This window comes from Stigmatopora argus, chromosome 9 (assembly GCF_051989625.1).
Source record: "Stigmatopora argus isolate UIUO_Sarg chromosome 9, RoL_Sarg_1.0, whole genome shotgun sequence".
Classification (NCBI taxonomy): domain Eukaryota; kingdom Metazoa; phylum Chordata; class Actinopteri; order Syngnathiformes; family Syngnathidae; genus Stigmatopora; species Stigmatopora argus.
The window spans coordinates 3,521,121-3,535,347 of NC_135395.1; the positions used below are offsets into that span (position 1 = coordinate 3,521,121).

General features: G+C 39.8%; 1 protein-coding gene across 2 annotated transcripts in view; it reads left to right on the forward strand.

The window, feature by feature from the left end:
- The window catches only part of LOC144082493 (glypican-3-like), a 114,508-nt gene that overhangs the window by 75,166 nt on the left and 25,115 nt on the right, over nucleotides 1-14,227 (forward strand). For both annotated transcript variants that reach the window (XM_077609706.1, XM_077609708.1), the window contains exon 6: nucleotides 1,279-1,390. In XM_077609706.1, the coding sequence (XP_077465832.1) occupies nucleotides 1,279-1,390 (112 nt within the window). The remainder of the gene's footprint in view (nucleotides 1-1,278; nucleotides 1,391-14,227) is intronic.

Consider the following 14,227-nt stretch of genomic DNA (forward strand, 5'->3'; position numbering starts at 1 on the left):
GGTGGTCATATAATAAAAATACTTTTTGGAGGCAATTTTTCAGCTTTCAGTGGTTAAAGGTTGAGAATCACTGAATTCTAGTGTTGCCATGGCAGCAGAACAGGAGTTCTAATCACATTACTGTCCAAATGAGCCTATTTACTTTACTTGTTCCAGCCATTTTACATTGACCTGTGAACAAGACAACCAGCCAGCATTGGCAGAAACAATAAAAAAAAACACTTATATGTATTGTGGCAAATATGAACCAGTTCATTCAACTTTGCATACAATATAAAATCTTAATGCCCATCCATGCTGATGGGAAAAGGCAACACATCCATTAATGAACGCAGTCTTATCAATAAGTTTGACTAGCGCAATTACAAGATCAAATTAAATACTTAATAAATGCAATATTTTAGTTTTGGTACCTTTACAGGCGCATATCACAAAAGGCGTGATGCTCGTTAAGCCCCCATCTGTCTTTCAAAGCACATCCTTTTCTATTATTAATTTGATCATTAGGAGCTGAAAGGGTGGAGATTGTGTTTAATATGAAGATTAAATAATTGGGAAAAATGTCATAGGAATTTAATGAAACTTTGGAATGAGCATAGGTAAAGTTTTGAATGATGAAGTTGGTAGAGGAAATTGAAATTTGCATGTATAAACCTTGCAGCTCACTTGAGCAAGTTTAGAAGGATGATCTCCATAACTTGTTGGCCATTTTTCTTGAGTTTTTTGTGGCCTATTCAAGGTGTAAATGGAAGATCATGAGAAATTGTGATTGTAAAAGTTATATGTACTATGTCACTTTTGAGAAAATTGATTAAAACTGGTGTAGGCTCCTCTGTACAGGGAACCACTAAAACGATTTAAAATAACATTATTGTGTAATTACAAATGTAGTAAGAGCCCCCTTAGTTCAAGTTGATTTGTACATTTTACATGACCTCTTCCTCTTATCTAATAAGAAAAGAATCAAACAAAATAAAGACACTGTCATTTACACCATTACCACGAGGTGGCATTAAATTCCTAGATTTCCTCTTTTCACCTCATCCATGGCACAAAAATAGTTTTGTGACTAGATAGCTAATTTTACAATATTTGCTGATAGGATTTCATTTCCATTGGAGGCCTCAGAGGGGTCTATTCATTCGACTCAAGAACATTTGAAGGCCTTTTATTGGGAGCACCTCTTAAAAAATGCCATTTCAGTTCAATACATTGTCAATACATTTTTTTAAACATATCTTGCTGCTTGTAATGCATTGCTTTTGCTGCCCTGGTCAGGTTTGTCGGGCCTACGCTGAAGCGGTCTCATTCAGGATCTGAATCCAGAAGCAGCAAGCCTCTTGAACCTGTCATCAGTCAGATGATAGACAAACTCAAGCATATTAACCAGGTGAGCAAAAGCGCACACACAAAAAAAATGTTGCTGTGGGAATTTCAGAATCCTGTGAGCCAAGGTCCACACACACAGACACACACACATACACAGGTGTTGTGGGAGTCAGCAGAGGACAAGGGAACATTTGTCAATTGTATTAGTGGCAAGAACCTGCGAAAAACATTTGCGTCCTATCCGAGACACACATTTGTGTCAGTGGAGAGAACGCTCGCAAGGGCGAGGGAGATTGTTTTGACGTTCCCAAATTATTTGCAACATCCACTGGAAGACCCAGCTGTTTTCTAGTCCGGAGACCTATTTTTCATTCTGTCATCACCATAGAAACCACCTTTTGGAGTGTGGCCGGCCGGCAGGAACCAGAAATGCTCGCACATAGGCTCAAAGTTAGTGGGCAGATGTATCACGTAAAGTCCCAGGCCAAATTTCTTGCTTCCTGGTGGTCGAAATTGTAACTGTCAACATGCTGAATCACCACAGCCGCCAAACATAGGGACATTTGCTTAAAATGCCCGAGAGCCCGTCGTGTGTGCCACAGGCCTGTCTTGCCGGATTACAATGCTTGCCTCGGCTTTAAACAAACCTGAAAGATCCAAAGAGCAGCTGCCGAACCTCTCAGCTTTTTCTACGTTCTGAAAAAATACAGAGGCTTGTGGTTTCTGGCTGTAATTTTCTCTTTCACCATTACCTCATAGTTTGTCCTGCTCGTGCGTCAAGCTATAACATAATATTATAGTTGGAAGTTTTTTCCTATCCTTTTTTGTGATTTTATTTTTAAAATCCCACTCTTGTGACTCAATGTTATTCAGAACCCTCCCCATTCATGGTTTGGAAATGGTGAATTCACCCTAAAGGGAGAGACACCGCTTTTAGCATGTACATGAGAGTGGAAAGAATCTTGTTTAATAGTTTGAGGAAATAGAATTTCATTTTTAGAAATAGTGGAGATTAAATGGAAATAAACGCCATTATTTCCAGAGAAGTGGCCATTTTAACTGGTGGCGGCCATTTGATCAATGCCTTTTAGCCAATCAAATGCAAGTATATCTCGTTATGTTCATTATACTCATGATCACATATACTCGAGTGTATCGTGTATAACGATACTCGGACGTTTGGTCGCCGGACGTTTGGTCGCCCGGACGTTTGGTCGCCCGGACGTTTGGTCGCCCGGACGTTTGGTCGCCCGGACGTTTGGTCGCCCGGACGTTTGGTCGCCCGGACGTTTGGTCGCCGGACGTTTGACATGACAGACAGTTTACTGTTGAAACCAGCTCTCAAAATTATATTCATGAGAGAGAGAATTTAATATCTAAATATCTACTGTTGAAACCAGCTCTCAAAATTATATTCATGAGAGAGAGAATTTAATATCTAAATATCTACTGTTGAAACCAGCTCTCAAAATTATATTCACCCGGGCGACCAAACGTCCGGCGACCAAACGTCCGGTCACGGTGTATAACTCATGCCACAAAATGGCTGGGCTTTGTTATCATTTTTGGGGGATTAAACTCCATTACACTGCCCTACAAACAGAATGCTTCCTGGATAAAAGTAGTGAGACTTTACTAAATCTGGGTCACTTAAAAAGAAAAATGTGATGAAAAGTAGTGATCGACCGAAAATTGTTTGGGCCGATTATCAGGGCTGATATTTGGACAGTTGGCGTATATCGGTATTTTTTTAATCCGACAAATGCAAATGTTTAGCACATAAAGGTCATCTATAGTACAGGGTGTTGTCTGTGTATAATGATTGTTTGTCATTGGGAAAAAAAGTGCATATCAGTAATCATGCTAAGTTCGCAATAACAAAACGGTCCGTTGAAAATATGGCTGTTTTTTGCTCTTTTTTTGGAATGTATTCCTTGTTTATTGTGATTTATGACCTTAGAAATTGGATACCGACCACACAGTTCAAAAAGTCCTCTTTGCCAATCATTCAGTAATCACTGTATGTCCAATTCATGATGTACACCGCCATTGGCCCAAAATCGGTTGGGATAGGCTCCAGTGAAATAATGAGGACAAGCACTGTAGAAAATGGAAGGATAGAAATATTAGAATAGAAGAGAATGTTGATCATAAAAATATCTTCTGGGAGTTTGAAACAGCAGAAGTCGTTTTTTTGTTTGCCCAAATATTTAGAATCTTGATGAAGACATCATGTTACTATCTTTTAAAGTTTTTTACAACAAAGCTTCTCACGGATTCATATGCCATGCCTTGCCAGAAACAAATATTTTTAACAAAATGATAAAAAGCAGAGCCGCAGCAGTTTGCGTCAAGTACCGTTGAGATCATATTTTTGATTGATAGCATTTGGCTTTTGCTAAAATGACAAAAAAGTTATGTTGTAGATATTGTGTGTGTGTGTGTGTGTGTGTGTGTGCACATATACACACAAAGAACATTATTTGATTAGGTTTAAATAGATTGCTGATATCATTGTTCTCCTTTAACTCTGATATCTGCATGAAGTTACTTTGGGTTTAAAATGCTGGAAAAACATCTGATAAAAGACTGATTACCGATTTAATGTAAAGTCAAACAATTTACGACTCAGCTGTCAAGACAAATATTTGGGTAACAATTGATTACTCTAATAGAGTGCCAACAGAAACGCCCCGCAAAAGACAGTAACGCAATCCAATTTAACAGTTTTGGGGTAAACAGGGTAATTTATCACATCGAAATGGCTGTTTTGCTCGCACAGCCTCTCAGTGTAGCCTGGAGCAATACAGTATGTTACTTTCCTTATGTTTTCACCCTCTTTATTCCTGCCCTGTTAAACTGGGTGTCCTTTCTTATGCTCTTTAATCACTGCCCTTTCAAACCCGCTATACTGCAGGGTACTTCCTTTGTATTACCAAGACAAACGAGGAAAAGCTAAGGTCCCCATTTCAAGTGTAATCAAGCCGACATAAAGCCAGTTAATGCATCGGTTGTATTTTAGCTCATGAAGGCAGTACTTGGCGCCAAGATGCTGAATTCACATTGTCAATTAGGCTATTAATCTACTTTCAGGGGACACAATGACCCCCCCAAATATACCCTTGTAGAAAAACATATACTAGTTTGCTACACAACTTCACAGTTGATGATTAGCTAGACGCGCTAGAAATTGTCCTTTGTGTCCAAGCAATTACATAATAAATTTTTCCACAATATCAGCCGTGTGTCAGATGTGCTTAATGTAATAATTACATTTTGGGATTCTGCAACGGGGACAATTTACCACCCCTGTGAGGGAATAATTTGAATTATTATGATTAGAAAACCTAGCCATCTTGCCAATAGCTCAGTACAACTATTTTTTTTAAAGAATGTAAAAATTAGGCATCCGAGTGGTTTGTGTGTCCCCCTCAAAGTTCTGGGGTCAAGGATTCGATCCCAGGTACCGTATTTTCACAACTATAAGGCGCACTGCATTAAAAGGCGCACCCTCAATGAATGACACATTTAAAAAAAAATTCCCATATATAAAGCACACTGGATTATAAGGCGCCCTGTCTATTTTGGGGAAATTTAAGACTTTTAAGTGCGCCTTATTGTCGTGAAAATACGGTAGGTCCTCACTACGCAGAGTTTTCATGTTATCCCCGGGCTTGCGTGGGTTTTCTCCAGGTCCTCGGGTTTCCTCCTACATTAAAAAAAAAACATGCAGGTTAGGCAGGTTGAACACTTTAAATTGAGTGTGAGCGTGAATGGTTGTCTGTCTTGTGCCCTGCGATTGGCTGGCCGTAGTTAGCTGGGATAGGCTCCAGCACCCCTCGCGACCCTTGTTAGCGGTTCAGAAGATGAATGAACAAATGTAAAAATCCTGGGAAATATTTATGTACTCTATAAAGTATTTGTTAAACCACGCTGATCACAGCCAGTGTCTTGTAAACATCCTCTTGAGGAACTGGCAAATGTGTCCTTGTTTAGTTAAAAGCAGTTTTACAAGGTCACCGCCTCCCAACATTTGGCTGTGTGTGGCGCGACGCGAAGCGCAAATGGACTAAATAAGCATCTGATAGGAGAAGAACAAAGTAACTCACATATTATTACTTTCATCTGCCCCCGTATTGTTCACTATGCATGAGGAGCTGCCAACAACACAGATAGCATGTGTAAACCTCCCTGGAAGTGGACCAGAGGAGTGCCATGTTGATTCCACATGGCACTGCTTCAGTCACACCATGCGCCGTGTGAATGTTTTTAACATTCCTCACACGGATAGTACTTATTAGTCTTGTTTACTTGTAATTGAATTGGTGAAAATGGGAAAGTCAATCGTTAGACTGCATTCCAGGGAAATTGGAGCATCATGGTGTAACGCCGTTTCTGTCACAATTGGCTCAGGTGGGACCTTGCAGAATGACTTTCCAGTTGGAGCTCACCAATTTATGATAATTTTCACGAATAGCAAAATAATCACAGCTATTTCTCGTTCATTGTTGATGCTTGCGAACGCCTTGTTCCATCGGGCACATTGAAGGTATAGTGGAAGAGCAATTATGACAGTTTTATTCACTGTAAAGAAAATTTCTCTGTGGAGATCATTTTCTCAAAATATTTCATGGGCTTACATGGGTGGTTTCAGTACGTTATTTAGGGCCACAGAAACATTTTTGAGAGACGCCATTCCGTTTTCAATCAAAGCGGCTCCTTTCTGTCTCTTTAAATGTAATTCATGAGATGAGCACGGCTAGTATTTCAGTATTTCTTAACCCTTTTACTACCTAAAGCATATTTTTGCAAAAATCCAAACAATCTGACCACAGGCCGAAATAGCAAAAATGCACCGGATGTCCCAAAAAAACAACAACATAAAACATTTTGAAGTTAGCGGCATACACTCACAGAAATTAAATGTTTAGAGTCCGTTAGCTGCCAACTTTTGTCAGCTTGAAGAAATAATCACCCTCCGCCAAACAACTGTTTGAATGGAAACAAAAGACAAGTGCGGATGAACAATTTACAGGACATTTTTCCGCTTTTAAGCTCCAAAAAGTATAAATTTTCAAGAAAAATATTCATAATGAAAATATGAATTATCTCAGAAAGCTAATATTGGTATATTTGGATGTGTAATGGTCTCCACAACATCATAAAACTATACAAAAGAAGGAAATAGAACCCCTTTGTATACTATAAGTAAAATGCAATAATTGGGAAGCATAAATCTTCTCGCGGCCTGAGGGATGAGTGGTTAGCGCGTTGGCCTCACAGTGGGGGTCTTGGGTTCAAATCCAGGTCGGTCCACCTGTGCGGAGTTTGCATGTTCTCCCTGGGCTTGTGTGGGTCTCCTCCCGGTACTCCGGTTTCCTCCTACATTCCAAAGACATGCATGGTAGGCTGATAAGACACTAAATTGCCCAATGTATGAGTGTGAGTGTGAATGGTTGTTTGTCTCCTTGTGCCCTGCGATTGGCTGGCCACCAATTCAGGGTGTCCCCCACCTCTGACCCTCAGCTGGAATAGGCTCCGGCACCCCCCGCAACCCTAGTGAGGATAAAGCTGCTCAGAAAATGAAAATAAATCAATCAATAAATCCTCCCAGCATTGGGCAATCAAAGGGTTAAGCTAAATTTATTACTGTGCCTGTTTTTACACACTTAGCTGGAGAAGTCATACGAGACCAAACAATACATATGAATGTTTTTATTTAAAACATCCATCCCTCCTTCCAATTTTCTCCCGCTTATCTGAAGTTGCATAGCAAGAATAGCACCTTCATCCAACTCTTCTGGGAGGATCCCAAGGCGCCTTGTTCCTGCGCCAGTCGGGATTTAAAAAAAAAAAATCTTCTCAAAAACTTCCACTAAGAAGCTCGTAAATAACCATCCATCTAGCCTGTTTTCGAATTTCACACTACTTGGTATGTGAATCTTTAGTTTTTTGTTCCTTCATCTCCAACTGCCCTGTGACGAAACCCGTGAGAAATGCAGCTATGTGCCGGAAATGTGTCATTTCTCACAATGACAGTCCCTGAGTATCTACAAAGGCTATCTGAAAGAAAACATTCAGAGAAAAAATAATAATATATTCGCATTCTCACGCTTTAGCACTTCTGAGCCACATTCGTTTTTTTTTTTTACACGATCTGGTATCAATAAATGGGTAGATAAAAATTACTCTCCATCAATTTTCCTCTCAAAAATAAGCAGTCTAAGATGTTGAGGAACCGCGGCGCATTTTTGTCACTTTGTGAGGTCTTGTTTACGCGGTTTGGAGCATGCCACAGCTGAAACAGTCGAGTGTACACGGACGTAACACATCTCCTCTGCCACCATGACATTGCATCATCCACGCCGCTTGTGATATGTCTATTGTGAAAAGTGGCCCGGACAGCTCCCGCGTGGAAACGAGGGCCCTCAAGTGAGAACATATTATTTTGATGATGTGTTTCTTGTTCGGCAGAGATGAGCTTGTTTTGCTCCACATCTGTTAAACTTCCCAGCATATCAAGTTTCTACTCCGAACAACTAATCTCACAGGAGATGGTTGAGCTAGTGGCAAAATAGAGCAATTATGTGATTGGTCTTTGATTACAGAGCGTTTCCCACTCATTTGTCGGATGAATTTGCAATTTAGAGGGTCAGACCTCCTGGGACTTATTCTGACAAGCTCCACTTGGCAATGTGACACTCTTTAGAGAGATACACTCACAGCACAATAGGTATGAAAGAAGTCTTTGTACAGATGCTGTTTTGGCAACATTAAATTAATTCATCGCAAACTGTTCAAATTGCTCTCTCATTAGCAGGTTAACCCATCTTTGAATGCCGCGTTAAAGTTTTACACGTTGGAGCGGTCTTTATCTCCGTCCGCTCATTGGCCCTCTTTCCGACACTCCAGCTGTGCTGACTTGTGTGTGACAGACTCCAGCTCTGTCTCCCTTTTTCTCCCTCCTCCAACCCCGCCGCCGCGTCCTTCCCTCTAAAGCTCTAGATCCCCTCCTCTCCTCCCGGCTTCCCAGGCTAATTGAAGCCAGAACCTGGGAAAATCCTGCAGGTAGGACAGGAATCCAGGGTGGAAAATAAACCAGATCCCGAGTGCCAAAAATTCCATCGCACAATCTCACTTCCTTAGAGGCACCCGAGCCTGGCCAGTGTGTATGTGACACCTTATGCAAAGTCATGAAGAAAACAAACACATACAGAACAAGGACACTGTATGTTAGGGGTGTGGCAATTCATTGATATAATCAATGTATTTGGTTAAGGATGATCAAATCTAAATTGATCTACATCACATGTGTCAAAGTGGCGGCCCGGGGGCCAAATCTGGCCCGCCGCATCATTTTGTGTGGCCCGGGAAAGTAAATTATGAGTGCCGACTTTCTGTTTTAGGATCAAATTAAAATGAAGAGTATAGCTGTATATTAAATTTCCCGATTTTTTTCCCCCTTTTAAATCAATAATTGTAATTTTTTAATCCATTTTTTCTGTGTTTTAAGTTCAAAAATCATTTTGTAAAATCTAAAAATATATTTAAAAAAGCTAAAATAAACATTGTTTTATATCTATCAAAAACTGAATATTCAGGGCTTTTAATCCAGTTCTTTTAATCCATTTAATTAAAAAAATCTAAATATTATATTTAAAATGGTCCGGCCCACATGAAATCGAGTTGACGTTAACGCGGCCCACGAACCAACCCGAGTCTGACACCCTTGATCTACATCATCATCACATAAGCTATTTTTTTCTAAACAATGATTTTAATTAGAATGTTCAAACTGTTTCAGTCAAAAATGCCAAAATTGCACTGTATTTTTCATTGCTTTTGATGAAATTGAACTAATATGAAATGAAAACAACTCACAATATCAGCCATTTGATTTAGGATAACGATATCTAACGTTTTAGTATATTTTCATTTGATGAAAAAAAAATGCAAAGTTTTCAATCATTGCAATTTGTCGTGTTTGTTTTCAATGGACAGAAACCCTTGCGACGACAAGCAGTATGAAAATGAATGAATATTATCAAATTTGTCAAGTAGAATATTTTAGCAACTCGTGCATGAATCCTTCCGTAGTATAAAACCTACTACTTTTGGCATACTGTGAGACTTGTGTGCACTTCAAATATTTCTTTAATCATATGACCTAAAAATTGCATGTTATGATTACAGAAGAAAACTAAAACGGAAAGAATTTCATCACATCATTGGCTCTCTCCTTTTCAGTCTAAAAGACATCATGAGTGTCAGACGGAGCCTGCTGTTTTGTAAACGTACACTTGCTCACCTAGCCAATATGCTTCCTCAAGTCAAAGCGGCAGATTGTGTTTGAAGTTATTTACCAAGCGTTATTTAACATACCCCCTCAGGGCTTTCGTCCTCTTGGCCTCCCAGGTTTTATGTGGGTGAGGTACGACTGCTCTTTAAAGCAGAGGAGGAAGGAGCGCTTGTTATTCAGCTATATTTATAAGCGGGTGATAAGCCATGAGGTTTTTTTTAAATGAAGTGTGACACCTGGTGTAAACCTCTGAGGAGCCGGGGTGGGGGCACTTATGCAGGCGCAGTCATTTCCCGCGTTAAAGCGCCACACGCACATATCCTTTCAGGTGGCTTATGGCTTCATGCTAGTTTTAGGATTGGAGGCGTGATGTGGAGTTATGGTTCTTTAACTTTGGGAATCTAACGAGCAGATAACCCCCCGCCGCCCCTCAGCCGTCCCCATGTCCACATCCATCCGCAGCAGCCCTCTCCCCTGCTGGCTGGAAGGTCAGACAGAGCATGTGAGGGCCCTTTTCCTCCCAATTAGTCTGCCAGCTAATGAGGCCCAACCATCCCTTCTTCCACTGCCACCCATTCCTCCGTCTACTTCCATAATTCCACAGCCTTGCCCCCTTCCACTTCAAGCCTTGAGGCTCAAATCAGCGTCACCTCTATGTACGCCTCCCGCATGATGGCCACCCCAATGCACTGTGTCTAATTATGACAAGGCAGGCTTAAAAGGCTTTAAATTTTTAAGTTTTGATGGAAAACTGAAAGTTAATGCCTTAAACCAAGGGTGTCAAACTCGGGTTGGTTTGTGGGCCACATTAACGTCAACTTGATTTCATGCGGGCCGGACCATTTTAGATATAATATTTAGATTTTTTTTTTTTATATAAATAGATTTAAAAAACTGGATTAAAAGCCCTGAATATTCAGTTTTTTATAGATCTAAAACAATGTTTATTTTAGCTTTTTTTATTTTTATATATTTTTAGATTTTACAAAATGATTTCTGAACTAAAAACACAGAAAAAATGGATTAAAAAATTACAATTATTGATTTTAAAAGGGGGAAAATTAGGAAATTTGATATACATCTATACTCTTCATTTTTATTTGATCCTAAAACAGAAAGTCGGCACTCATGATTTACTTTCCCGGGCCACACAAAATGATGCGCCGGGCCAGATTTGGCCCCCGGGCCGCCTCCTTGACACATGTGCCTTAAACTCTACATTTTGTGTCAACTGGAATTTTGTAAAGTGGTTTGAACTCGGCGTTTTAAGAAGTAAACTGCAATTCTGTTAAGTACAATGTAAGATTTGAAGTAGAATAGACTTAAGTTTAAGTATTTCAATAATACATTATCTCAGAAAACAGATCAATAATAGTTCATTCAACTCATTTTATTAAGATAACTGTATTAACTTGATAAAATAAGTAACAGTCTAACAAGAATTTAAGTTGTCTACTTAAAATTGCCCATTATTATAAATAATAGAATTGGGTTTTTTTTTTTTACAGCGTAATTTCCTTTTTCAATCTGGACCCACCTCATTTGTTCTCCTTCCACTTTTTGTTATTTCCAGAAAGTTGCCCTATTGATGAATTAACAAAACAATTATGATTCAGGTTGTGAAATCAATTATTTTTATACTATTATGTGACATAAAAAGCATTTTTTTTTTCAAACGTAAAAATGTAATTTGGATAAAGCTATTCATTTTGGTTCAGTTTGCAAATAGTGAATTGGAAAACCAGATTTTCAATTACTCTGATCTACAAAGCGCTTTAAAATAATGACACACTTGCTTCACTATGTCATGACATAGTTGCATTTTTAGGTCGTGATTTATTATGTTTTAATCTTTATTAGTTTGTGTGGATGTTGATGAAGATATGAACAGCTGAGTTCTTCCTGCTGAAGTTTCTGACATCCTGAGCTTGTTGTCACTGGGCACGGTCACATGCTCCTGAGTAACAGGATCCCTCCCCGCGCCAAGAGGTTAAGGGTCACACTTCCTGTTTCCTGTCTCTGCTAGGTCATCAGAGGGTCTTCATGTGAGGGTCAAAGACCTTCTCCGCCTTTTGTTTGCGGCAGGCACAGCAGAGTAGGGGCTCCTTTCTAGACCTGTCAGAATGTTTGCACTCCCCTAACTTTTTTCATTGCCCCTCAAGGTCCTTAGCTTTTCATCTGAACAGCCCCCTTTTGCCCCTCAGGTTGTGGCAGCTCTTGTCTGTGTGGGTGGGGGCTGGAGTAGGACAAAACAATTTGTCCCTGACATTTTTGGGTTGAGTCTGGCTGCTCATAATTAACATAGCTAAATTGTCACGTGTGAATATATGCCACACCATGTTCTCCCCGGGCCTGCGTGGGTTTCCTCTGGGTACTCTGGTTTCCTCCCACAATCCAAAAACATGCATGAACATGCATAAATCTTCGGTCAATGCAATGCATGCAGTTCACATACTTGTTGAAAACAACATTTCTGTGCAAAGCAAAGAGAAAAGCAGTTACAACCAGATACTATATTAAAAAAGTACAAACAAACATGAGGCAAGGGTGATCAGCGCTATGTTTTGTCTCCTATGCATAAAAGCTGAGATGATTGTAAAGCAGATAATTGCACACAGGAGGCTCCACCCATCCATGACAGCAAATGGAAAAATATTAACCAAACGCAGACCAAGCAGGAGGATGATTTCATCACTGCCTTACTAATCTCCCCTTCATTCCTTTCTTCTACGTAGTCCTACCTTTCTAAATGTTCCTACACCTGCTCCTTGCTTTCAGTGTAAATCACAATGTTGCCTGCAAACATCGTGGTTTATGGGGACTCCAGTCTGACTTAATCTGTCATCGTAACCATAATTAAGGGCCTCATATCTGATCCCTAATAGAGTCACTTTTAAACTACTCTATCACACAAAATTGATCTCCATGTTTTATGATATTCTAACATGTACTTTTTTGCAAGTACAGACTTTCAAATAGTCAAATATTCACTTCTTTTCTGAGTCAAACATCCACGACTGATTCCCTCTACGTTTATATATAGAAAATAAAAGGGGCAGGACTGTCACAAGATCATTTTCAACCACCTTTTTTTTACATGTAAATGTAGAATTTTGTTGTTAATATTGTGTGGAAAGTCTTCTCAAGTATTTGAGTGAAGTATGTATGGAGGAAAACTGCTTTGTTTGTCATTTCAAATGCACAATTCCGAGACCATGAATCTTCATTGAATTTGGTGGACACAGGGAGAATGTATTTCTATTTTTGAAGAGATGGATCAATAACGGGGCTCACAATCGCTAAATTTGATGTGACATAAATTACACACACAATTGTTTCCATTTACCAAAAAGACAAGTTGATCTTTTGTAGAAGCGATGGATATGGAAAGAATGTTCCTCAAATGAATTACAATGTACTAAAAATATGGAAAAGGAAATCAAGGCAGTAATACACTGTCATTTATTTACTGTACTTATCTTTTTTGAGAGCATGTGCATAGATTTATTTCCATTTATTTCCTGTCATTTTTGGCATGGTTGCCAAGTGGTTGACACGTCTGCTTCACAGTTATGAGATTGAGGGTTCAATCCACGGTGGGTTCCGACCTGTGGAATTTGCATGTTCTCCCCGTGCCTGCCTGGATTCTTTCTGGGTACTCTGATCTCCTCCCACATCGAAAAACATTCATGCAGGGCTGAGTAATCACTCAATATTGTCCTTCAGTATGAGTGCTGGATTGTTAGCCTCATTGCGGCCCTCAATTAGCTGGCAACCAATTCATAGTTGGATGGGGAAGTCTCCAGCACCCCCGCAAAACGCAAAATGAATGAATTAATGAAGATCTCACATTATCACTGTATAACTATGCTTTTTAAAATATATCCACTGAGGTACAATTGTACGTGAGAATTACTAGCCCATCCCAAATATGCACCATCTAGGTTGGGAACACCAACTCTATTATTTTATCCAACAGAGCGTCTGCCGGCTTTTGCTAGGTGTGATCATGGGATCCTCATGTAGTGACCATCTGCTGGAAATGGACGATTTCTTAGAAACACATGACTCTGGGAACCACCGTGATACCGTGCAAAGGAGGCGAGCAGCAGACAAAATGAGATTGTTCGGGAGTGTAATCTGATTTTGCATCCAGCAGCCTCAACCGGAATGGAACTTTTGAAAACGTTCAACCACACGCAGACAATCGGACACATTCACAGAAATGAGCAGTTGAACAGTTGAAAAGTATTGTTATACCAGATACTTTAAGTACATGGCATGAAATTCTTGCCTTGAACTGAGCCGAGTCTGGTTTAAAAGAAACAGACAAGAGATTTCAATATTCCAAAGGGTGGGATGGCTGGCAACAAATGATTTAATTCGATAGTCCTAAAGTATGTAAACTGCTCAGGAGTTTTTTCCCCCAAAGATAATTGAAACAAGAAACAACCAGACTGCCAGCAAAATATAAAAATCCACTTTTCAGTCCAGCTAGAAAAATCTGGAAATCAAGTTGTGGGCTTAGTCACAAAGGTGGAGCGGGTCCGCGCCCAGTTTAACGACCGCAGAGTTGCTTTTCTTCTCTGTGTTTGTGTT